Raw genomic sequence first — 22,952 nt, 5'->3', positions numbered from 1 at the left:
CCACCCTATATTTTACTGCCATTCTCAGTGCAAACTGCTGGATAAATTCTGAATTGATACTCTAAATTTTGCTTTTATCTTAAATTTGTACATTCTTCCTGCAACAATTTGGCTGCAATGAATATGTAGCTTCGCTATTTTGTGAATTGTTGTTTCTTTTCTTTAACAATACTCAGTCATTAAAGACTCACAACTTTTACATTACAAAATGTAAAGTTGAAAGTCTTTTATGACTGAATATTTCCTTTCAATTTTAAAATTTAGTATTGTTAAAGAAAAGAAACAACAATTCACAAAATAGCAATATCAAAAAGGATTAGAGTACATTGTAGTTTTTCCTTGCAGGTCACAACACTAAATTTTTGGTCAATCTGCTCATTTCCTGATGGCAATAGAAGTGACCTTACTATCAACTTTCTCTTAATATTTTTTTTAACCCTGCCGAGAAATTTAAAGTAAACTTACAAAAGTTAACCAATTGATGTCACACATTTATTTTATGGCCTGTTGAAAGTGTTCCCCACCAGTTCTACCTGTTTTGTAATTAGTGTTTGCTTTTCGGGATTACTTGTTTGCCTTCAACTGACCAAAATGTGATTTTCATATACATGTTTGTAATTTTTTTCAATGTTGTTTATTTCTGGTTATTCATTTCTCTATGGCTTTGTGGTATTTTCTATTGTTAATTAATATAGGTTTATAACTTATGTTTAAGTTTGTTTGAATACAATGAACTTGACTTTGATGGATATCCAGTGTCTTAAATTAGAAACATTTTAATCTTAATAAGAAACCAGCATTTTACCCTTGTATTCATTATCGATGTATGGTAGATTCCCAATTTCTGGAAACAAAAATTGGTGTGAGAAATAAGGAATTTGAGAAATTTGGGGTAAAATTGCAGGTTTGACCAAATGAAGCAAATGCAAGGGAACAAGTTTTCCTTTGAGTCATCCATGGTTGATGACTGTCCTCTTTGGTTTCTTACATTCTCATGTATTGTTTGGTTTATTCATAGATCACGGCTCACCTGATCCATGGGGGCATGGTGGCCAACTTGGCCCAGGATCTTACTCCAGTTCAGCAGGGTCATATGGCAACAGTTATGGCATGCATCCAAGAGATGGCATGGTAAGTCAACATGCAAAGCTGTTTGCACAAGTCACATCTTTGCTTTGGTATTTTCTAGCTGGGAGGTTGTGTTTTTTGCTTTTATGTTTATGATGAGGGGTTTTGTTTATTTGTTTGTTTTTAGAGCGACGTTCGTGGTATTCCTGTTTCAGCGTTAGCAAAGGGTCCAGCTATTCACCAGTCGAGGGTGGGCACAGTTTATGGTGTTAAATGCACATACATTGTACATTCAGCCATGTGCTGATCACTTCTTCTAAACTACTTTAGAATAAGCTCAGCTAAGGCTCTAATCACTGTACGGGGTATACGCATAACATACTGGTGGTATTAAGGGTTTTAGAGTGCTACTGTAAAGCTGGACATCCTGTCTTTATACTGGCTGATGCTGACTGTCAAAACTCTTGAGGGAACCTTGTAACATGTCTGAAGAAAGAAAAGCTGTAACTGTATTCAAATCAAAACAAAGAAGTTGATTCCTGAGAGGGTTTTTTTTTCTACTGAAGTTGGTATTTTGTTGTTGTGGCAAATCACTTCTAGTGTTTTTAACCATTGTTGATGTAATGGTTACAATAAGGACTTTACCACACCATGTTGGAGTAAAAGCCCCCATTTGTAAAAACACAACAACAGAATTTTCTCCAATTTGTTAACCTTCCTAGGAGATCTAGTCTCCAACAAAAGATTTCACTCATCATGACTGTACATTTGAAAGTTGCAGCTTGGAATGTTTAGAGTGGAAGATTAATGATTGTTTTTGGTGTTGTGTATGTTTTTCCTTAGTGATTTCTTGTGTGCATAATAGTAATAACTTATGGAACTCATCATAAGCTTGCTGATTTCTTCATAAATAATAATATTAATGACTTCATATCTTTCCCTTCAATTAATAACAGCTTGTATACTGTTTTTTAGATGTACTTATTTAATAAGAATTTTTACTGTAAAAGCTTTTACAACATGTATTAGTTTGCAATGTGATTATGTACTCAAGTACCTAAGTCCAAAAAATCCCACAAAATTATTTCGCTACTGTTTTCTAGCATAGTGAAGGCCCTGAAAATAGGGGCACAAAAAATTCAAGGTTGCAACGCATTTGATAAAAATGTTTCTGATGGATTCCTAGCGTAAGATCTTGGCTGAATGGGCATGCTCAACAGTAGTTGGTGTTATCCCAGGCATGCTGAATTGATAAGCCAATATAGTTGATAAAAATTCTGTTAGTTTGATTATTATCGATTGCCAGTGTCAATGGACATATCAACTATTGATACTGATTAATTTTTGATAAATTAGAAACGATTCATTAAGCCTGGTTTTGTCAAATTTGTTAAAGATACAGATGCCACCCCCACCCCTCCTTCTGACAGTCAATTTGTGCCTTCTTAGTTGAATTACTTTTAATCAAATTGTGATTTGTCATTTCTCTCCTTGGTAACACTGTGTCAGCTTATCAGTTTTAACACACCTTTCCACAGGGATACCATCACCTGGCCCATGGTGAACCAATGGATAGACTTTCAACATTACCACCTATGACATCCTTTAGGCAGTCTGGAATGCACCATGGACAATCATCTCCTTATCTACATTCTTCTGTCTCACCTCCCCTCAATGGAAGTGATCCAATGGGTATGAACTTTGCCTTGAAGCTGTTCAGCTATATTTGTATAATTATCATAATAATAAACTACAGATACTATAAGTATTGGAAGTTGTTCTATTTGCAAATTAAACCTGAGGCTGATTTCTGATGATTTCTTACTGCCTCTTCGAAATTCCCTTGTTGATTAATTTATTGCTTGTTGTTTATTGTATTTCTATTTCTTTTTTTCCGTGTAGCTCCTCACAGCTCTAGGGTCCCAACATCTGGCTCACAGACTGGAGACACGCTTGGCAAAGCCTTGGCATCAGTAAGTGTTGTATTCTGAACAACCAGACACACTGAGAGATATGTAACTTCTTTTATTACGAGCGTGGAACAAGGAGTCCCTGATGTACAGTTTTGCCACATATATACTGGTCAGATTCTCTAACCTCTGAGCTACAGGGCCAAGGAGACTCAAGCAGGCTTAAAAAGTCAAATATTAAGATACCCTGAATCATTGTTATGTTACCACTTACTGTAATCAACCAATATGTGGATTTGACTGTAATTTAAGATCTTGATTACCTAGAGCCAGTAGAGTCAGTACAGTTAACCAAACAAATATTTTTGCAGATTTACCCCACAGACAATGGTGGGTCATACTCGTCAAACCCCTCAACACCAGTTGCCTCTCCTCCACCCTTGGCCAGTGTTAATGAAAGACCCTTGTCAGGTAGGACATAACTAATCATTGACTAGCTGCTGATGCCAGGAGAATGATGAACATGCCGACATTGTACACAATGATGCAAGCTATGTTTCTTGTGGCACTTCCTTGATGGAAGTCAGAAATGTAGATTGAGATTTAATCAGAAAGTCAGTGGTATAACCATTTAATAACCACTTACCCACATGTAGTAGGAACAAGGAAGCAAATCCTCACCAAATGTAGCAGGACATGTTTACATTTGAGTTTAAATTTGTGCCCAGTGAAGGAACTACACACTTTGGAAGTCAACAATGCCGAGTGGTGCATTTTAGTTTTCAAAAAAAAATCTTTTGTTTTTATGTGCACACAATTTTCTCTGAGTTCATGTAGAATGCTATGTGTTGACAACACAACGATGATATGATGGTTACGATGAGGATGAAGGGTCATGAACTCATTGAATCATGATGATTATGATAATTATAAGTGAATATTGGTATATTATATCATTTTAACAGCTGGCTCAGGAGCATCAGGACATTCTGCAAGCTGGGGAAGAACTAATCAACCAACATCACCACCATATGAGAGCCACTTACACTCTCTTGTAAGTAATACAAATATGTTATGCACCTATCAATGTTAAGCCGCTGGGGGGGGGGGGGGGGGCACAGACAAGGGATTTGGCGGCAATTGTTTGCCTGTAGTGGTGACTTGTGACCATTTTAATGGACTTTCTAACAACATTTTATTGAAGTTTAGTGACTCTTTTCAACATCCACAAATGCTCTGGGGTTGGGCATTTGAACAGAAATTCTCGGTTAAGTTCAAATGCCCGGCCTATGCCCAGCCTCTCCCTCCTATGGCTAAACATTGATAGGTGCATTATGTTCCCTATGTTTTGAAACTAAGGCTATTACTAAGTTATGGAAACTACATGTAAACTGTTAGTATTATATACAGTTTTTCTTGATAGTCATTTAAATCGTGACTAAACCTTTAACCTAACCATCTGTCCTGTTGACATTACAGCAAAGCAGAATGGAGGAAAGGCTTGATGATGCTATTCATGTTCTACGTACCCATGCTGAAGGTAGTCTCCCTCCTGGGATGTCGCCTGTTGTAGCTGGAAGCCTGCTGAGTGCAGCAGCAGCAGCTGCTGCGGCTGCAGGTAGTAGTGGTGGTGTTCAGCCTGTAGGTTATTCAACAACTGTGGGAAGTAGTGTACCTTCAGCTGTGCAACCCATGGATCAAATGGTGAGCCAAGTGTTTTGTAATGCACTTTAGTAGAAACTCAGCTGTGTTCTATTGAAAATCCGAAAATCTGATTGGTTCTCCCACTGTTTTCTATTTGCTGATAGAACATGATCACATGCATGTTTCTCTTTAAAGGGGCAATTATTTTTATTTTTGGCTCAAAATTACATATAATCGCACCATTTGAACTACAATCCTTTAGAGTTTCTACTGAAACAATTAGACCACGCAGGGCTCGAGACTAACTTTTTTGCTAACTAGCCAAGTGGCTAGTGACAGCTTTGATTTCACTAGCCAAAACTTATTTTCTACTAGCCACAATTTTTAAGCATAGTTCTTCTTTTAAGGGGGGGGGGGGGGGAGGGTGAAGGGTGAAAACAATGTGCGATAATGTTTAAACCTTGAGCCGTAAAATATTCCTTAAAACTTCATGTTTTTTTTTTCTTACAGAATTGGGCTTTGTTCTTCACTATAAAAATTGTACATGTACATGCGTTTTTGTCAACTAGGTTGTTTAAAGCTTTACATTCTATAATGTCAACAGTTTACTTAGTTATATTCTCTAAGAGACGATTTTAATAAATGCGGTTTCTTGTCACTTATGCCTGATTTTTTCACTAGCCATTTTGGCTAGTGAAAGGCCAAAACCTACTAGCCAAAACTGCATTTTTACTAGCCTTTGGCTAGTTGGCTACCGTTAGTCTCGAGCCCTGCCACGAGCCCGAGTTTCTATAAGCGATAGTCCCCTTTGACTGTGCCTTGTTGGCTATTCGCTTATAGAAAACTTGGGCTTGTAGTCTAATTTTGAATTAGATTAATGAAGCCTTCACAAATTCAAGTTTTTGATGGCCTCTCATGATTGGAGTTCCTTGAGTCAGAGTGCCAAACCTCATAATATTCGCTTGAGATGAAAGTTGTTTTTTAAGGATTGTATTGATTGTTTTTTCACTTTTGTCAATGGCCTCTCATCATTCGAATTCCCTGAGTCAGAGTCTCATCCCTCATAATATTCACTTTAGATGTGAGTTGTTTTTTAAGGATCTGTATTGATTGAGTTTTTGTTGATGGCATCTCGTGATTGGAACTCCTCGAGGCAGAGTCCCATCCCTCATAATATTCGCTTGAGATGTGATTTTATGGAGCTGTATTGATTGAGTTTTTGTTTTGTGATCTCAGAGTGGTGGACATAGTGGAATGGAAGACGACCCAGGAATGGCATCTCCCAGTAACTTGTCAAGTAGAGGGGCAGGCTCACAGATGTCTCCAAGTAACTCCGAGACCAGCGAGTCAAGATGTATGTACACTTATCATTTCAACCTTGATCTTCTTGCTCAACTTAAGGTTGTTATGAGCTAAGGTTGTTATGAGCTAAACATTCTCGACGCATTAATAAAGTTATTCATTCATTCTTCACTATACATCAATTATCTGGCTAGTACCATTTTAGATAAGTAGGCTGGAAGTGTGGTGGTCATTCTTTGGACAAATAATGGCAGTTGTTAGACTGTAAGAAAGTGTAGTACTACCCGATGTTGTTTCACTTCAACTGCTGTTGTTGACCAGCAGACCCTGCAAAGTTGAAATCTAGTAACTTTACTTTTTGTAGAGCAAATGGGGTGATGTGTGGCTACTTCCTCTAAAGGCGATGGTTTCTAGTTTAATCTCGATCCTAGGGTCTGTCTCTTCTCTCGCTCTGGTGGTGGGAGAGAGACCCTGGGAACGAGTTTGTGTCTAGCTCATTGCATCCAGCTCAGATTGTCTCCAACAAATTGCTGTTACCCATTTGTACACTTGAGTGGAGAGAGGCACTGTGAGAGTAAAGTGTCTTATGCAAGAACACAACACAAAGACAATGTTCACAATCTGCCCCGAAGATTTTACCTCTGGTTTATGCACGTAATGCACACAGGTCATTGGTCCACTGCGGCTTGAATAGTGTTATAACATGGCTTTTGTTGAAAATCATTTTCGTATTCAATTTGCAGATGGCTCTAAAATGGACACTGGGGGTGATGGTCCTAAAAACAGCAAAGACTCATCCTCAAAACAAGATATGAAGAGCAACGGGGATCTAGACGAAATGGACAGTAGGGACTTAATTGTGGACGGTGAAGAAGACGATGATGATAAATTAACGGATGATGGCATTGACGATGGCACTGGCAGAGTCAGAGTTGTGAGAGAACAAGAAAGAAGATACGCAAATAATGCTAGGGAAAGGTGAGAAGCTTAAAATATGTAGTCAGAGATCTTGATCTTAGTAAACTAAGGACTGTAGTCTTTGTGTGGTTTGGCTTGCTGCATGCTTATTCCTTCTGGTGCTGGGTCTTCTTTTGCCCTTCCAACTGTTACAACGTTTGTCTTGTGTGAGTAATCCAATGTCAGAGTTCATTCTGTTTGTCTGGGTGTGGCAGAAGGGGGAGGGTGGGGGCGTCTTTGTTGGTTAAATGGGGTGAGATTACCGTGGTGTAGTTTGAAATTAAATGCCCATTGTCTCTAATACACCGGCCTCAAGAGTCCTCATGGGCCCGATGAGGATAAGGTAAGGAAGGTTATCTCTAATACAAAAATAGTTAAAGCATTCAGAAGGAACGTTTAACCTTTAATCGACCATTAAAAAGGCTCAAGGTAATTTGATTTTTCCAGAGGCCCTGCAAAAGAAAGAAAAAAAGCCCTGATTTGATATTCAACAGTACAAATTTGTGCTCTGCACCTTGCAGGTTGAGAGTTCGAGACATAAATGGAGCCTTCAAAGAATTGGGAAGAATGTGTATGATGCATTTACTGGGTGACAAATCCAACTCTAATTCTAAACAGACTAAGGTGAGGCACTAAGCTACCTACAACTCAAATAATCGTAACTCTTTATTACAGGATGAGAGTTCGAGACATCAACGGCGCCTTCAAAGAATTGGGTCGAATGTGTCAATTGCATTTAGAGAGTGACAAACCCCAAACCAAGGTAACAACGAAGGTAACAAAACAGAAAACAACATCAGGTCTAAGTTGAGTTCTCTTTTTCCATTTGTAGAGGTAGCTACCGTTCAGTTATTTAATAAGTGTGGCTGGCATTATTTCTGTTCAATCAATTTCAGATTACCAGATTTGGAGTAATCCATTGCTTCAGAGTCAGACTATTCTCTTATTCATCATTCCTTTCCAAAATCTTTTTTTAGCCTTGTGCTGATTTTATAAGACTGTTTTCGTTATAAATTATACCACCAAGGTATTGTTGTCCACGTCCTATTCGTGCCTGCGTTTTGACCTTGTTTTACATATAACATTTATGAGTGCTGTTGGTAATAACCTCTCACGGTGGACTTATATTTACTTGTCATCTTTAGTTTTCAACTGTTTGTCTTAAAGTCGTTTCTTTGTTCCACAGCTTGTCATCCTTCACCAAGCAGTATCAGTTATCACAAGTTTAGAATCACAAGTGCGAGGTAAGCCTGGCTTTGCGTTACCAGTTCCTTGGGGGTTGTTTAAACTGGACAGTTTGCCAGTTCCGTGAAATGAAGGCTGACCCTGTGATTTTGAACTACTTTTCCCTTACGAGTATTATCTCTCTGTCTTTCTACCTCACATCACATCATCACCTTTATTTCACCTCAGTGTTTACCTAACTAACACCATTTTCTTGGCTCGTCGTAGAACGAAACCTTAACCCAAAAGCAGCATGTCTCAAACGCCGGGAAGAGGAAAAGGTCGAAGAGGAGGCTCCTGAGAAAAGAGCTGTGCCTGGAGTGGACAAACCTTTTGATACTACGGGCGCAGCGGCTGGCCGCGGCGGCAGAGGTAGACGAGGAAGAAGGTCTTCAAGAGGTGGGTGGGTGTTCAATTTAGTAGCCAACATTTTTTACTTATTTTTCTAAAGTATCTTGGAGATCGTGGGCTGCGTTCTGGGCAGACTCCTGATTGCCATAGTCACGCATTTATTTAGGTCGTCACACAACGCCTCTCCTCACTTAGCGTTTTGTGACAACCCAAATAACGGCTGCAAAAAGGAAACGATGAGACTAGTTGTAGTGACTGAGTCAGGTAAATAGATTCTTCCGCATACGCTGATGGAACTTATTGGTTTTAACAGGGGCGTTTAACGGAGGGGGCCGAGGCATGCCATGTGGACCACTAGACGGATATGAACCAACGGACCATGGAGAGCCACCCTCCTTAAATGCGTGACAAGAGTAAACAAGGAACAAAGTTTTTAATGGAAAAAAGCTATCAGAGTTTTATGTAATTTACAGATAAAGTTACTAAATGCAGCAAAATAAGTTTAGAACAAGAGAAAGAGAGAAAAAAGAAAAATCAAAGAAAAGACGATCTCGTCCATATCGGCCACACACTTAGTGCTCTCATGACGCGGCTCGAACGAGGCCTACACGAGGTTGAAAGCCTTCTTGGCGTGACATCACTGCCTGCCAACGTAACGCAACGGAGGATTGTCACGAAAAGAAAGCTGAACCTCTCTTGTCAATAAACAGCTTACATGTACATCAAAACCTGTTTAGCTGTAACTACTTTGGGTGTCAGGTTAATGTCGAAGTATTCCTCAGGGTGTTCGAATTTTAAGAGTCAACCTTGCTTTTTATACCCCAAAGGCTGATTTGATATACACGCTGTTTTGTCAACCTAAAGTTCATGCTAAGTCATACAGAATTCTGCTATAAAGTTGTAAATAAAAAATCTCGTATTACCAGACTTTCATCTTAGTTCGATGTAAACTGCTTTCTTTTGATGACGCTTGTAGGTCACGTAGATTTTCCTGCTGTAAAACCGGTTCTGCGTCAAGTGTACATTTCCTAGGTGCATTCTAAGTTCATTGACCACCCTTGGGGATTTGTTCAGTATCTTGTACTGAACGAATTTCAACTCCATTTTTATCGCGCCACGAGATGTTTTTTTCTTGGTCTTGCCTCTGTAGCAAACTTACTAATAATTAACCCATTATACATTTCACTAGACAACTAAACATTTTAGATGATATTTTTATGAATAACAGTTACTATTTAGAATAGCAATAGCCGCAACTTAGATCTTCTCATTGTTAACGCCATCACCCAGACACAGCCAAAACATTGCCTTGATCATAATCAATTGACGACCTCGACATCAATCCAGATTACTTTTTGAATTCAGTCAACTTGTACTGTGGTATTCAACTCGTAAATGTCATCGCAAGTTCTACCCGATTACAATTTACGTATTTTCAGCACAATGGGTGGAGTCTCGGCTTATAAATATGCGCGTCACTGCTGTGTTTGGGTGATACTATAAAAAGGCATTCTCCGGAAATCGTAGCGAATAGTTATTGATGTACATAGAATTAAATACTGATCAGTCGAATAAAAGCTAAACTTACATAAGCTGTTTAGTGTGGGTTATAGTTTTATCTGGGTTATCACGGAAAATTGGCTCGAGGTAACATGGTCTTTGTACCACTTATGACGTCATCACTTCGCGACAGAAAATGTGTTGGATTATGAGTAGGAAAGCTTGACAAATTTGTACCCTGAAAATCGATGGAAAACTTGGCCTTCCCTTCCATGGACCGTTGAAAATTTTTACTTTCGTTCACCTTCATCGATGTTTAGGAAGAGGGGTTTGGCGGAGCATAGTCGGGGGATTTGACAGAAAGGAGCTTCTCGTTGCGGGCGCTTTGACCATTCTGGAAAATGTTTTAATTTAGGTGCTCTTTTGGCCATCCACAAATGCCCTGGAGTGGGACATAAGAACTCCCGGTTACGTTTTAAATTTCGTGCTGCCTATGCCCTTCTCCCCTCTATCTTATTGCCACTTCGGCTTAACAATTAAACGTGCACAAAGCATTTATCTACAGCTAAGATTTGTTTGTTTAGCCTGCCCAAACGTCTATTTCCTTCTGTGCAGGCCAAGCTCAAAGCCCTTCTGGCCAAGCCATTTAATAAGGTTGAATACAAACACCCAATGCACTTGGCTTATTGCTAATCGCGGAGATTTAAGGTTCAGCCAGAACTGGATGGAAAACTAACTGCAGTCAAACCTGTATTTAGCGGACTTCCTCCGGAAATGCTATTGTATCCACCAGAAATCAGTGTGTGGGTTTCTGATAAATAACCAAGCGCGAAGTCTGTATAGAAAAGACCGATGGCCGATATTTTCCCGATACGGCCCCGAGCAGGTTTGGTGAAGGCGTGTACTAAAATCCGAAACGGCGAAACGAAACGAAAAGAAACCACCGAAACAAGCGAAATTCAGGACTAAACCGGAGTGCTGTTCAGACTATTCAGGCTAACGAACCGAAGTGCTTTCGTTGGTCTTCGTTTCGTTTCGGTGGTTTCACCTCTTTCCGTTTCGGGTTTTAGTATAACAGTCAGGGTCCAGCCTGTGTACAGCCGTCCCACTCCGCTCAAAAAAATCGCTGACGGAAACAAGAGCGGGATTTGAGAAAACGCAAAATACCTTATAAAACCCTTTTGAACGTGATTCGAGATTTTACTACTCCCCGGAAAGCGGGATTCGCCAAAATTTGAAAATGGGATGCGGGATTTTAAGCTCATCGCGGCACCAAAATTGAAAGCCCTTTTGGCTCAGTGTCTCATGTCACGTTTTGTTTTCGCTCTTCCCATGGAAGGACTCGCATATGAAAGGGGCGGGGATGTTCGTCGTTTCGCTTAGGGGTGTAAATTTCGGATTTTTGGTCTCGCTTTAGCCTGCCGTGCTGGCGAGAGCTAGCGATCAGAGTACGAATCCAAGATGGCGCTAGCCCGTCAAAATGCGTTCGCTCGCAAAAATACGCCTCCATAGCATGCAGGCTATCCTCGCTTAGGGTGTTCCGGGCAAAACGCTAATGTTTTTAGCCATAATGGTCTCGTTTAGGGCTAAACACAAAGAAATATACAAATATAAGTTATATTCTTAGTTTTTTGGTATCTTTTAGGGGTCAAGAAAAGTTTGAGCCACACCCTAGGTTGGTCTCTTTTTTAGGGGGTTCTCTTCAAAACGACGAGCGTCCTCGCCCCTAGCCTGTTCCAGGCTCTCGGTAGTCGGAGGAGAGCGAAAAACACCTTCCTCCTTCTTTTTTCCTCGCTCGCCCGTGTTTTTCGCTTTCCCCTTACTACCGTGAGCCTGCGACAGGCTACCCCGCCCCTGGCATATAGGAGTCCCTCCGCGGGCAGTTTCCTCGTCTTTTTATTGCTTGCTGGGGACTTTGCTGGCTAAAGAATGACAAAGATATCGATCAAAAGGCACTTTGGGCTTTTTCGTGTGGCATGGCAGTATTTTTCTCTGTCTCTGTCACTCTGTCAACAGTAGACAGCAACAGTTTGCAGTCTACTCCAACATCGACCAATAGCAAGACGAAAAATACCCTACATCTTTTAAAACTGCCTGCGCAAGCAAGAGAATAAAGACATGTATTTGTTATCTTTGTTACTTTACGTATCTCTTCTTAAAGTGTTGTTCTTGCCGTTTCTCTTGAGATTTTTTTACTTAGGTTATGGACGCTGTACAAAACACACTAACCCGGAGCAAAACAAACCATCAAAAGAACCTCGTGTTAAATAAGCTTGACAAGTCACAAAAAAAACGCAGAATCCCTGAAAAGTGCACAATGGCAGCAATAAATCGAAAGAAAGACTACATTGTTTACGGTCGGACACGAGGTACCACTTATTAGATAGCTTTTGTCCTACAGGAAACGGGCTTTACATAATGATCCCTCATGGATACCTCGAACTTGAGTATTAATGCATATATATGGATTGATACCTCCGTTTTCGGTATTTATCTCTTACGTAAACAATGGAAAATACTGGGGTGTCCGTTTTAAAAATACAAGTTTATACCGGTTTTTTAAACTAGTGTCACGGTTCTCTAGCCGGAATTTAGGCATTGCGTGACTGTTTGCCCTGGTGAGCCAATAGCCGCAATTTAATTGCACAATACACCACAGACACTGGACACAGCTCAAATTTCCAAGCGTGAGTCAGCTTTTAAATTTTCGTCTGCTGAAATGGCGAGTGGAGGTGAGTTTCAAACAGTCAGTTTATCTTTATTGTGTCTGTTTCACTTTAGGAAAAGAATTCATGATTTATCAATCTGTTTTGGCTTTGTTAATGCCCTTGCGACCAGACGTATTTATTTCACGCTTGTAAAATGGCCCGAGGGAAACTTGGCCTGATAGCAGATTACTAAGTGTAGGTTTTGTTGGCTGTGGATTCACTCGGCCAGCGTACCGTGCGCTAAGACGGGACATTTTAAATTGCTATGTTTAAAAAGGTTGAAATGGCTAAATCATGAAATAAATCTCTCAAATGCAAGAGGAAAACAGATTTTAAGGAATCGACCTAAGCTTTCAGTTGATGTCAGACATGTCAATTTTCACATCTCAGGTGTGAATCGCGTTTTAATTGAAGCTTCAGGGTGAGCGTCTGTAGTCCAAAGTTGACATAAATTAGTTGACTTAGCTTGTTTCTTTTAGAATGTCGGGACAATTTTTTGTAACTGTACAACTTGAGGGCACGTGCGTCGTTGGTCCTTTGACGTTGCGTGACACGACGTGCGGTTAGACATGCAGGGACATGCAACATTGAAGATAACTATTACAGTCAAACCGGATGTTCTTTTGATGGGAACTTTGTAATGTTGCGGCGCAATGTTCCAATATTGATTGACAGTTTGCTCGTCGCAACTTGCAACTTTCAATTCAAATTTGCCTGAGCATTTGAGAGGCCGAATTTGACTGTGTTGCACCCCGTCATGTGCCTGAATGAGCAACCTGATTAAAAATTTCATGTCCGGTCTGGTCTTGAGATGCTCCCCATAAATTCATGTGTTACAGAAGTCTTGAGTTGAAGACTGTATTCGGGCCAATAGTGGTTGGCCAGTCAATTTTAACCAAAATATTCTGGCCTGCATCTCTTTAAAGTAAGAATATATAGCAGAATTATTGGCTACAAAAGAGGCGATTGCAAAAATGGGATCTACTGACCAGATTCAAATTTTAGCCAAAAGTCAGCTCAATATATCATTTTACTTGACCCTTTCCTAAACTTCAACCTGTTAAATCCATACCCTTTTATATACCTCACCAGCCTGAAAAAGGTACCCCTTTCGGGTGGAACCTCCCTGTTTAGTCCACCATAGGGAAAACATACCCCCCCCCCCCCCTAATAGTTTTGCACAGTCTTGTTTTACCTGTCTTTCTCTCCACAGGCCAATCTGTATGATATTGTTACATTTTCTATAGGGAGACATCAGTTGGGATGGAAGTCATAAGATATAAACATTAATCATTTTACACTTGTTTGGCAGGTCACTGTGCATGTGGGCCAGGATATGCCACACCCCTGAATGCTATGAAAGGCCCCAGGGAAACTCTTGTCTACCTTCCCTGTATCCGTACAAATACCGGGGTAGATAAACCAGATTACCTTGCTACTGTTGATGTGAATCCTCGTTCTACAACCTACTCAAAGGTATCTCCGGTATACTTGACTAGTCAGCTTATGTTGTCAGTAATAGGTCATTTGTAGGTAATTTTTAGGTTTCCTCAGTTAGTAGACGGGACTTTCCCCTCAGCTCTGAAATTTGACACATAAATAAAGTTTCCATTATTATCATTATTTATATTAACTTTTTTATTAGGTATAAAGCAAAATAGAACTTTAAAATCAGGGACTCTGTAGATGTACAACGAAGTTCATTTGACTTGAATTTTTTGCTGAACTCTGCAATAATTTTGGTTAAAAAAGCATGCAGTTTCCATATTTGACCAATTTGAACTCTATTCAAGAGCAAAATTAACTACATACCCGTACAAAATTTTGTCCGAGATCTCACCGAGATTGCCGAGATCTCGGCTGAGTGGCTCCTTGGGTTACCGAGATCTCGGCGAGAATTCGACAATCTCAGCGAGAATGTCGAGATCTCGCCGAGATTGCCGAGATCTCGGTTAAAATTTTGTACGGGAATGTGCCTGTGCACTTGCCATTGCTTAAAAATGTGTCGATTTGACTCGGATTAGCTTCTTATACTATTTGCACAACCATAGCTTAATGGTCCTATTGTAAACACAACTTGAGCTCGACTCTACCAGCTACTAACACAGGGTTATTTTGAATGTAAGCAAAATTTCATTGGTAAGGTGTTTGCCCGGATCGATTGATCAATCCCATTTTAATGTGGTCATTATTCAATGGCATGTGAAGGGTAACGTTGCATTGTTTCACTATCAATTTGATTGAATGACGTTTTGCACTGAAAATCCAGGGAGAAATTGTTAATTACTACAGTAGAACCCCGGTAACTGGAACTCAGATAACTCGAACAACCCCGCTAACTCAAACTAACTTCTATTTCCCTTGGATCCACTTTTCAGTCATTTTTACTTGGTTTACTCGAAACCCCCTCCCCCCGCCCCCCCTCCCCTAACTTAAACTGTTCTTCGTTTCCCTTCAGAGTTCGAATTACCAGGGTTCAACTGTACTAATAGAAACAGTTTGATGAATTTGAATTGTCACTGTGGTTTTTTTAGGTCATTCATCGCCTGCCAGTGCCTTACAAGGGAGATGAATTACATCACAGCGGTTGGAACGCCTGCAGTAGGTGAGTTGAGTTACAATGGTAAATTTAATATAGACATCTCAGATGCAACACAAACGTTTTGTACTGATGACGAAGGTCTAGTCGCGTCTCTTGTATTTTCTCGGATAAGGTATTACTTGCGCGCTAGACTGTTCACAGCTTCTCTATTTTTCAATATGCAAAAGAATGCAAGAGTCTTCGGCCTGCACCCAAACATTTAAAACTGATCAGCCACACCCCGAGGATCTGCATCAGAGCTCATCAGTAAGGACTCTTTCCGGTTCGAATTGGCTTTACAGGCGTCTGACGAGCAAGCAGAGCAAGAGACGAATTTTATAATAGTGGGCAGAAAGAAAAACGTATATTCAATCAAATACTTACTTCTTTTGGCATTGCATCAAGACACCATAACCCAGTTTATAACCAAGTCTTATTTTTCAGTTGTTTTGGTGACCCGAACAAGAGGAGAAATCGCCTCATTATGCCATCTTTAATTTCTGGTCGGATTTATATCTTTGATGTAGAAAGTGATCCTAGAGCTCCACGGATACACAAGGTAACTCAAAACTAAGTAGATGCTAGTCCAGTCCCTGAACTCTCCCTTCCGCGCGCCCTTTATAGGGGTTCAACCCCAATAAATGGCGCGCGGACGAGGAAGTTCAGGGTCTGGACTAAGTAGATGCATAATATACGCAGTTATGCGGGGAGGGGGGGGGGGTGTGGTCGGGGTAGGAGCTCAAGAAGGTTGCTGTCACTCCTGTAAATTTTTTTGGAGCCCAAACGTGTGGAAAAATAGCAAAACAAGAGCTTAAAAAGGGGCGATTGCTAAACAGTGATAGATTTTTGGAGTTTCTGATGTCAAGCTTAGTCGATTCAACCTTTGTTCTAAAAGTTCCGAAACAGCAGAAACAAAACATTTTCTTCAGTTTGCTTACTCGAGTTCCTCCTTCTTGCTATATGCTTCCGATCCTTTCAATTCATGTGAGCAAGTTTTTAGCACTGTGCCAATCGAGATGACTGATTTGATTATTGATCACAAATAGGACACAAACAATTAAGTGAACCAATCTGATCAAAACTCGACGTAAATATATGTAGCCGTTACGAAGCGCGGAAAAACGTGCGCGAGCGAGTCACGATTGGTTTTGGTTTTACTTTTGTTTAGATGAGAGTGGCGGGATTTTTTTAAACCAATCACTAAGCGTAGTAATGCAAGCTAATGCAATACCAAAGCAAATGTGAATTTTCATCGGACAGATCTTCCCATGTATTCAAGCATTTGCAGAATCCAGAGTCTGTGCCTCCTGCTTGATAGATTGTTTCATCTAGACTCTGCAGCTACAAGGTACAAAGTCAAGCTTTAAGAATCATGTACATCAATTGGAAAAGCCCGACCTGGATCGACAGGTCGAACACATTAATTTGACGCTTTGCTTGTAAGCGCCTTGCAATCACAACCATTACACTGACGATGACGGATGTACCGTCGAAACATGTTTGTAAAATTGAAAAAAGTCGTTCTTTTTTAGACGAAAATGTGAATTACTTTCGACGCGCTCTATATCATTCTAATCCAGTACTTTCTGACCAGTGTGTGACATCTTTGACGTTATGGAACTGCGTTTACCATATTATTTGGCGTCTCCTTGCCGATCAGATAGAAAAAGACGCCTGGAACTATGTATATTTGCCGTTTTATTAACTCGACATTGATTTCTCATGATGTTTAAATATTTTCACAGGATCCTTCACTTCCACTGATCTACTAAGAAACGTTTTCATGTATGTTTTTTACTTTTTGCGCGCGTTTCTTTTGCAACAGATAGTTCAGCCAGAAGAGGTCGCTAAGAAGACTGGACTTGGCTTTCCCCACACAACACATTGCCTGGCTAACGGAGAGGTCATGATTAGTTCTCTAGGAAAACCTAACGGGGAGGGAGAAGGTCAGTACTATGAAATACTAACGGGGAGGGAGATGATCAGTACTATGGAATACTGCTTACATAGCGGATTTGTTTTCTCGGGAAGCGTTGTTTTTAAATCCTATACATTTATGGGACAAGAAAAGCTGTCCCTTGTTTTGAGTTAGCTGACAGCCGGGCGAAAATACATGAAAGTCGTACTTGATGTTAGACCAGTTTCAGCTTAAAACTTATCTTAAGGCAAATGCCTGGCAATCCGAATCGGTAAAGAAAATTAATATTTCGAGCTTGAAAATACGCTGTAATGCCAATACACCCACCCCACCCCCTTAAAGCGTTACTTCAACAATTTCTCGAACTGATCTTGACTTTACCTTTATTTTTCAGGAGGTTTCGTTATCCTGGATGGAAAGACGTTCGATGTCAAAGGACGTTGGGAGTCTGGGCCCCCTGCTCCAATGGGATATGACTTTTGGTACCAGCCCTTTCACAATGTGATGATCAGTACAGAGTGGGGAGTACCTAACGCTCTTACTAAAGGATTCAAAGTTGAAGATGTTCAGGCGGGTAAGGAATTTTTGTATCCCACAAATAACAAAAAAATAGGAAACACAAAATAGGTAACGCGCGAGATAAGTAACGCACGTGTGCGTTACAGTTTTAGAAAACTAAAGTCTGTGTGAGCCGACTTCAGTAACCAGTTTCTGACGAATACGGGCCCACGCAAGTGTACTCTTGCCAGTTTGGGTGTGGCATATTAAAAGTGGCAGTTTCCTTTTTCTGCCGCCCAGTCAGAGCACACTATAATTTTTAACGCATCTATTGCTGAAGATTTTTTTCACAAAGGTCATCTCTTTTTGATAAAGCAGATAGAAGATTGATTTGGTTTTACTTTTGGTTTGTTGCTCTGTAATGGCTTAACGTTAACAAACTCCTCCTCCCGAAATTTCAGACCTAACCCCTAACAGTATGTTTAGTGACTTTTGATGTTCAGTTTGCAGAGCTTTGTTTTGTGTTTCATATCATTCTGTTACTGAGAAAAAATTACCACGTCAGAAAATTAGATGCACCTGAAGACATCCAAAGCTTTTGAGACGTAAAATACCAGTACCAAATATAAACCATTAAATTTCTGATATAAAAAGTTACTTTTTGATAATAACGCCCCTAGCCCCAACAATAAAATGAGCTCAACAATAAAAACCTTTGTTCAGAATTTTGGGGTAATAGCTCTTGTTCAAATATTGTTTTGGCGTTGACAAAGATTTAAAACTATCCATATTCACCAACGTTTTGTTGCAAAAGTTATACGTAGCGTGAAGATACCTTCCTTTTTAGGCAAATACGGATCTCACTTGCACGTGTGGGACTGGACCTCACGGACCATTCAACAGACAATAGACTTGGGAGTGGGCACCATTCCCCTGGAAATAAGATTTCTGCACAACCCTGAAGAGCCGCAAGGATTCACGGGATGTGCACTTAGCAGTACCATCGTCAGGTTCTTCAAAAACCAGGTAAAGTTTAGCAAATTTTTTACTGGTTGGGACACAATTGGGGTTGGCAATGAGCATGTAGTGATCGAACAAGGAGGTGGGGCGAGTTGTCCAAAACAAAGGGGGTCTGGTAGGGATTGAGGCAGTATGCTGCACACTCATCACTATACTAAAAGTTATTGCGCGCGTCAGTCATCAGTCTTTCCTGATTTTGAACCATTTGCATCTCATTTGTTGGCAGTACAATACGCCAGCGACGTTTTTGTGGTCTTTTGTGTTCCTTTAGTTAGATGATTAGTTAGATTAACGAGACGGGAAGAATAACGGAATTATAAGGCCCTTTGCGCGCGTGACATACCCTGGCTCGCTCGGCTATACTTTCTTTTCATAAATATATTTTCTCGCAGCAGCTAGCTCAACATTGTGATATTTTGCAGATGGACACTTGGGGTACTGAAACTGTTATCAAGGTTCCAAACAAGAAGGTTGAGGGCTGGGCTCTACCGGAAATGCCAGGTCAGCAGTACATCTCGTTTCCGGTTATTAAAGCTATCGCGCAGTCATCAGGAAGAAATATTGTGTGCCTCCCACTTTCCGTACCTTTTTTCCCTTGCTTCCCGTCACTTTCCGTAGTGGTTCACTCCTCTTTGTCCCATTTCTTTTGCAAAATATAATGAAATGTTGAAAAAAAATTAATTCTTCCCGGTTCCCGCCACCTTAGAAATCCCGTTTCCCACCCTCCCTTCACACGCCACCCGCCCCTTTTCTCTCGGGGTCCCGTAGTTCTGTCCCCCTTTACATGTTTAGATTCCATGAAAAATCAATCTTATGAATTCTTGCCATGTGTTATTTAGGTCTGATTACCGATATTCTGATTTCATTGGACGACAAGTTCCTGTATTTCAGCAATTGGATTCATGGAGACATTAGACAGTATGACATCACAGATCCCATGCACCCGAAACTTGTTGGTCAGGTAAATATTTGCACACTATGTACTAACGATTTCTTTGCCTTTTGTTTTAGGTAGGTAGATCATGATAAATATACATAATCTCTTTTACACAAATGACTGCATGAGCGGTCCAAGTCAAAAACGAAATGCTCCTAGCTCACAGATTGTACTCGCATAAATGAAACACACCGCTTCACTATCTGTCAAACAACCGCCGCTTATATCTTGTCGTGCAAAAACTCAGGGAGAAACGTTTTGTTAACGAATCTGATCCAAAGCAAAGTAATCACTTGGCCAGCCTCAGCAAACGCAAATCATGAATGCAAACGGCCAATCAGAATTCGAAGCCATAACTCCAACGCTAACTCATAAAAGAAGTTGGACAGAACAAGTTTTAAAAAGTTTAAAAAGAATCTTTTTTTAAAACATCCCTTGTAGCTGTTTATAGGTGGCAGTATTGTCAATGACGGCCCAGTGAAGGTGATACAAGATTCTGAGTTGAGTGTACAGCCTGCGCCATGTTACGTGAAGGGAAAGAGAGTGGAGGGAGGACCGCAGATGATTCAGCTCAGTTTGGATGGCAAACGGCTTTACGTTACAACATCGTTGTACAGTGTGTGGGACAATCAGTTCTACCCTAATCTCTCCAAGTAAGAACCACTGAAATCTCCTCTTAAACCGGTTAAAACTTGTCAATGAAGATTTCGTTCCACTTAACGGTAGAACACCCGTTTTTATAAATTTAAATTGAAATCACTGATATCTCTTCTTTAACCAATTAAATTTATCTTGTCGATGAAGATTTCGTCCCACTATTAAAGCAGTAGTTTCATTTCACTGACCTACTCGGTGAGCTGTTACAAATTGTTTTCTTAGAGTGTTATATTAGCAATGCTTTGTCAAAGGAGGTTCATTTTACGGAAAACAAAAGCTAATATGGCATCTTCTCGAAGTATCGCCGATTGGCATTGCCCAATAAGAAAGTAGCGGGAGCAAAAATGACGTCATAACGTCAGCTTGTTGTTATGACGATTATTCTGTTGCCTAGTAACCTACCTACTACATCCGCGCCATTTGCTACCTACCCGCTTAAGTCTTACTTCGAAGTAATTTTTAAGGTTAAAATTATCGAAAAGGAACCTCGTGAAAGAATCTGACAATTGTAATGAATTCTTTATCCAGGAAGGGCGCCATGTTGTTGCAAGTGGACGTTGACTCAGTGAATGGCGGTCTCAAGTTGAATCCTGATTTCTGTGTGGACTTTGGAGAAGAGCCTGATGGTCCAGCACTCGCTCATGAAGTTCGCTATCCGGGGGGAGACTGCTCCTCTGACATATGGCTGGTGGAGACAAAACCGGCAAAGTTGTAACTTCAGCTCAGGACAAAGCGACGAGAACTTGGCGGTCTAACCGATTGTAACAGGAACACAGTGATCAATAATATATTATCAACCAATTGATATTATGCTGAGAAAACAAAGGTATTAACTGATTTTGAATAAAGACTTACAGGAGAACACAATCTTTTTTAGATCATTAAGGCCCGGTAATACGGGCAACATTTTTGTTCATCTTGTCTCGCAACATTGTTGCATTGCAAGTTGAACGAGTTGTTGCCCGTATTACTACCGCGCGCTCAACTTGTCTCGCAACAAATTTCGGTGTTGCATGTTGCAGCAACATGTTGCACAAAGAAGAACCGAGTTCTACTTTTTGCAACAATTTTTTTCAACTTGCAACATCAAAATTTGTTGCGAGTCAGGTTGAGCGCGCGGTAGTAATACGGGCAACAACTCGTTCAACTTGCAATGCAACAATATTGCGAGACAAGTTGAACAAAAATGTTGCCCGTATTACCGGGCCTTTAAGTGAGTGTAGATGGCCTCTTACAATTGGGCGCAGCTATTGCCAAGTGCCAACCGATCCTGCAAGTCCCTGGCTTACTTTGCTGACCACACCTTCCAAAGGAGGGGCTCAACTCAGGCCCCATCCACACCACTGCGTTTTCGTCGATGCCTTTTTCGGCTATCCAAACTACAACGATTGAAAATGCTCCTCTGCGTTTTCCCCGTCCACACTTCAACGCACTAAAAGCACTAACGCCATGAAAAAAAAAAGAAAAAAACACACACAAGTTTTATGTGCGCATTCGACAAACAGACGCGCCCCCCATATGTTTTGGGTGTGTTTGATTAAGGTATAACAGAGCGATGCTGGCAATATTTTACACTTCAAAGCATTATAATTCTCGTGCAGGATGTTCTCTCTCTCTGGGTGATCAACAGAAGATTGAAATGAACAAGGTTAAATTCTAGGAGAGCGATTAGGCTCGAAAGCAAAGAAAGCAACAGCATTGTCAGCCATATTTTCTCTCTCTTCCAATGAAACTCGATCGGAGTTCCGTCATGAGAATAACGTCAGCATTTTTGAAAACCTCCGTTTTTATCAACCTAGCGGTGACTTTTAACTGTCCCGGCTCCCAGCGCAGGAGTTTTCGCTTTAGATAATGCTACGCGTGCGCTTTACGGACTTTCTTCGACCACAAGGAAGACCAGAGATTTATTGGTTCTCGCGTGGAATAACGCGAGATTTGGTTGGTCCGTATAGCTAAATACTGGCAAACTACATGAAAACACGTAACGATAATAGATGACTGTGTTACAACATCTTTGTTGAAATGAAGATTTTGATCTCAGCTGATGTTGAAACTTGACTTTTCCTTGACTTTACTTTTTTACTTTGAGTCGTCGAGACCTTGAATTTTTGAACGCATATGATGTTTTTTTTTTCTTTCAGAAAACGCACTTTTCCAGGAGCCGTAATCTAAAAGTAGCAAAAATGTTACATATCGAAGGTCTACATGGACCACCTTTACGGTCTCAGCTCCCGATTACGGCTCCCGATTTCTGCTTTGTTATGTCTTTTTTTTTTTCGGTGTGCGCAACCAGTTTCTATGCGGCCGTTATTTATTTGATTTTGGCAGAGGAGATTGGTTGCGAGGTCTGCTGTTGTCTGCAGTCTATTCTTTTTCACCCCCACCCTTCCAGAGAGCTTCTTCGCAGGCAGGCTAGGTACGATCGCGCGCGAGTCTGCGCGCGCAATGTTTCGCATTGCGCGTGTTATTTCAGTTGTAGGATAGTATGCAGATGACAGTGTTTTCATTACTATCCATCCATGATGGTAGTTTCGAAACTTTCGAGAAATTACTGGCGCTTAAACGTAATTAATTTTCTTAAATGAGAACCGTAGCGGCCAGTTCCACGCTTTTCTTTTGGTGTATGACATCATAACGTGACGGCACAATCAGTTACTTAGCGCGTTGTCATAACGAT

General features: G+C 40.6%; 2 protein-coding genes across 8 annotated transcripts in view; both read left to right on the top strand.

Annotated features, from left to right (window-relative positions):
- Positions 1 to 10,048, top strand: part of LOC144641363 (transcription factor 12-like) — a 34,141-nt gene extending 24,093 nt beyond the window's left edge. For 3 of the 7 annotated variants that reach the window (XM_078500400.1, XM_078500380.1, XM_078500424.1), the window contains 13 exons: positions 1,019 to 1,131; positions 1,256 to 1,318; positions 2,607 to 2,760; positions 2,971 to 3,041; positions 3,350 to 3,449; positions 3,944 to 4,032; positions 4,458 to 4,682; positions 5,859 to 5,976; positions 6,668 to 6,902; positions 7,403 to 7,505; positions 8,068 to 8,125; positions 8,334 to 8,504; positions 8,770 to 10,048. In XM_078500400.1, coding sequence (XP_078356526.1) covers positions 1,019 to 1,131; positions 1,256 to 1,318; positions 2,607 to 2,760; positions 2,971 to 3,041; positions 3,350 to 3,449; positions 3,944 to 4,032; positions 4,458 to 4,682; positions 5,859 to 5,976; positions 6,668 to 6,902; positions 7,403 to 7,505; positions 8,068 to 8,125; positions 8,334 to 8,504; positions 8,770 to 8,864 — 1,595 coding nt within the window. In that variant the 3' untranslated portion in view covers positions 8,865 to 10,048. Of the gene's footprint in view, positions 1 to 1,018; positions 1,132 to 1,255; positions 1,319 to 2,606; positions 2,761 to 2,970; positions 3,042 to 3,349; positions 3,450 to 3,943; positions 4,033 to 4,457; positions 4,683 to 5,858; positions 5,977 to 6,667; positions 6,903 to 7,402; positions 7,506 to 7,556; positions 7,657 to 8,067; positions 8,126 to 8,333; positions 8,509 to 8,769 lie in introns of all 7 variants that reach the window. The other 4 variants (XM_078500417.1, XM_078500387.1, XM_078500393.1 and 1 more) reach the window with 4 other exon arrangements.
- A 2,555-nt stretch (positions 10,049 to 12,603) lies between these two features.
- Positions 12,604 to 21,142, top strand: LOC144641509 (methanethiol oxidase-like). Its single transcript, XM_078500522.1, has 11 exons — positions 12,604 to 12,688; positions 13,977 to 14,140; positions 15,199 to 15,269; positions 15,690 to 15,804; positions 17,071 to 17,191; positions 17,558 to 17,737; positions 18,509 to 18,687; positions 19,104 to 19,182; positions 19,521 to 19,642; positions 20,060 to 20,271; positions 20,804 to 21,142. Exons 1-11 carry the CDS (start codon positions 12,676 to 12,678, stop codon positions 20,988 to 20,990), a joined length of 1,443 nt encoding a protein of 480 aa, XP_078356648.1. The 5' UTR covers positions 12,604 to 12,675; the 3' UTR covers positions 20,991 to 21,142.
- Positions 21,143 to 22,952: the final 1,810 nt, after the last annotated feature.

The sequence above is a fragment of the Oculina patagonica genome, chromosome 2 (genome assembly GCF_052425735.1).
Source record: "Oculina patagonica isolate OP01 chromosome 2, crgOcupat, whole genome shotgun sequence".
Classification (NCBI taxonomy): Eukaryota; Metazoa; Cnidaria; class Anthozoa; order Scleractinia; family Oculinidae; genus Oculina; species Oculina patagonica.
Note: the sequence above shows the minus strand (reverse complement) of the source record. Positions and strands in the feature narration are given on the sequence as shown.

Excerpts from the sequence above, each read along its gene's own strand:
- LOC144641509 (XM_078500522.1), top strand. Across the intron at positions 14,141-15,198 it reads GTTCTACAACCTACTCAAAG|GTCATTCATCGCCTGCCAGT; the intron begins GTATCTCCGGTA and ends TGGTTTTTTTAG. Across the intron at positions 15,270-15,689 it reads GGTTGGAACGCCTGCAGTAG|TTGTTTTGGTGACCCGAACA; the intron begins GTGAGTTGAGTT and ends CTTATTTTTCAG.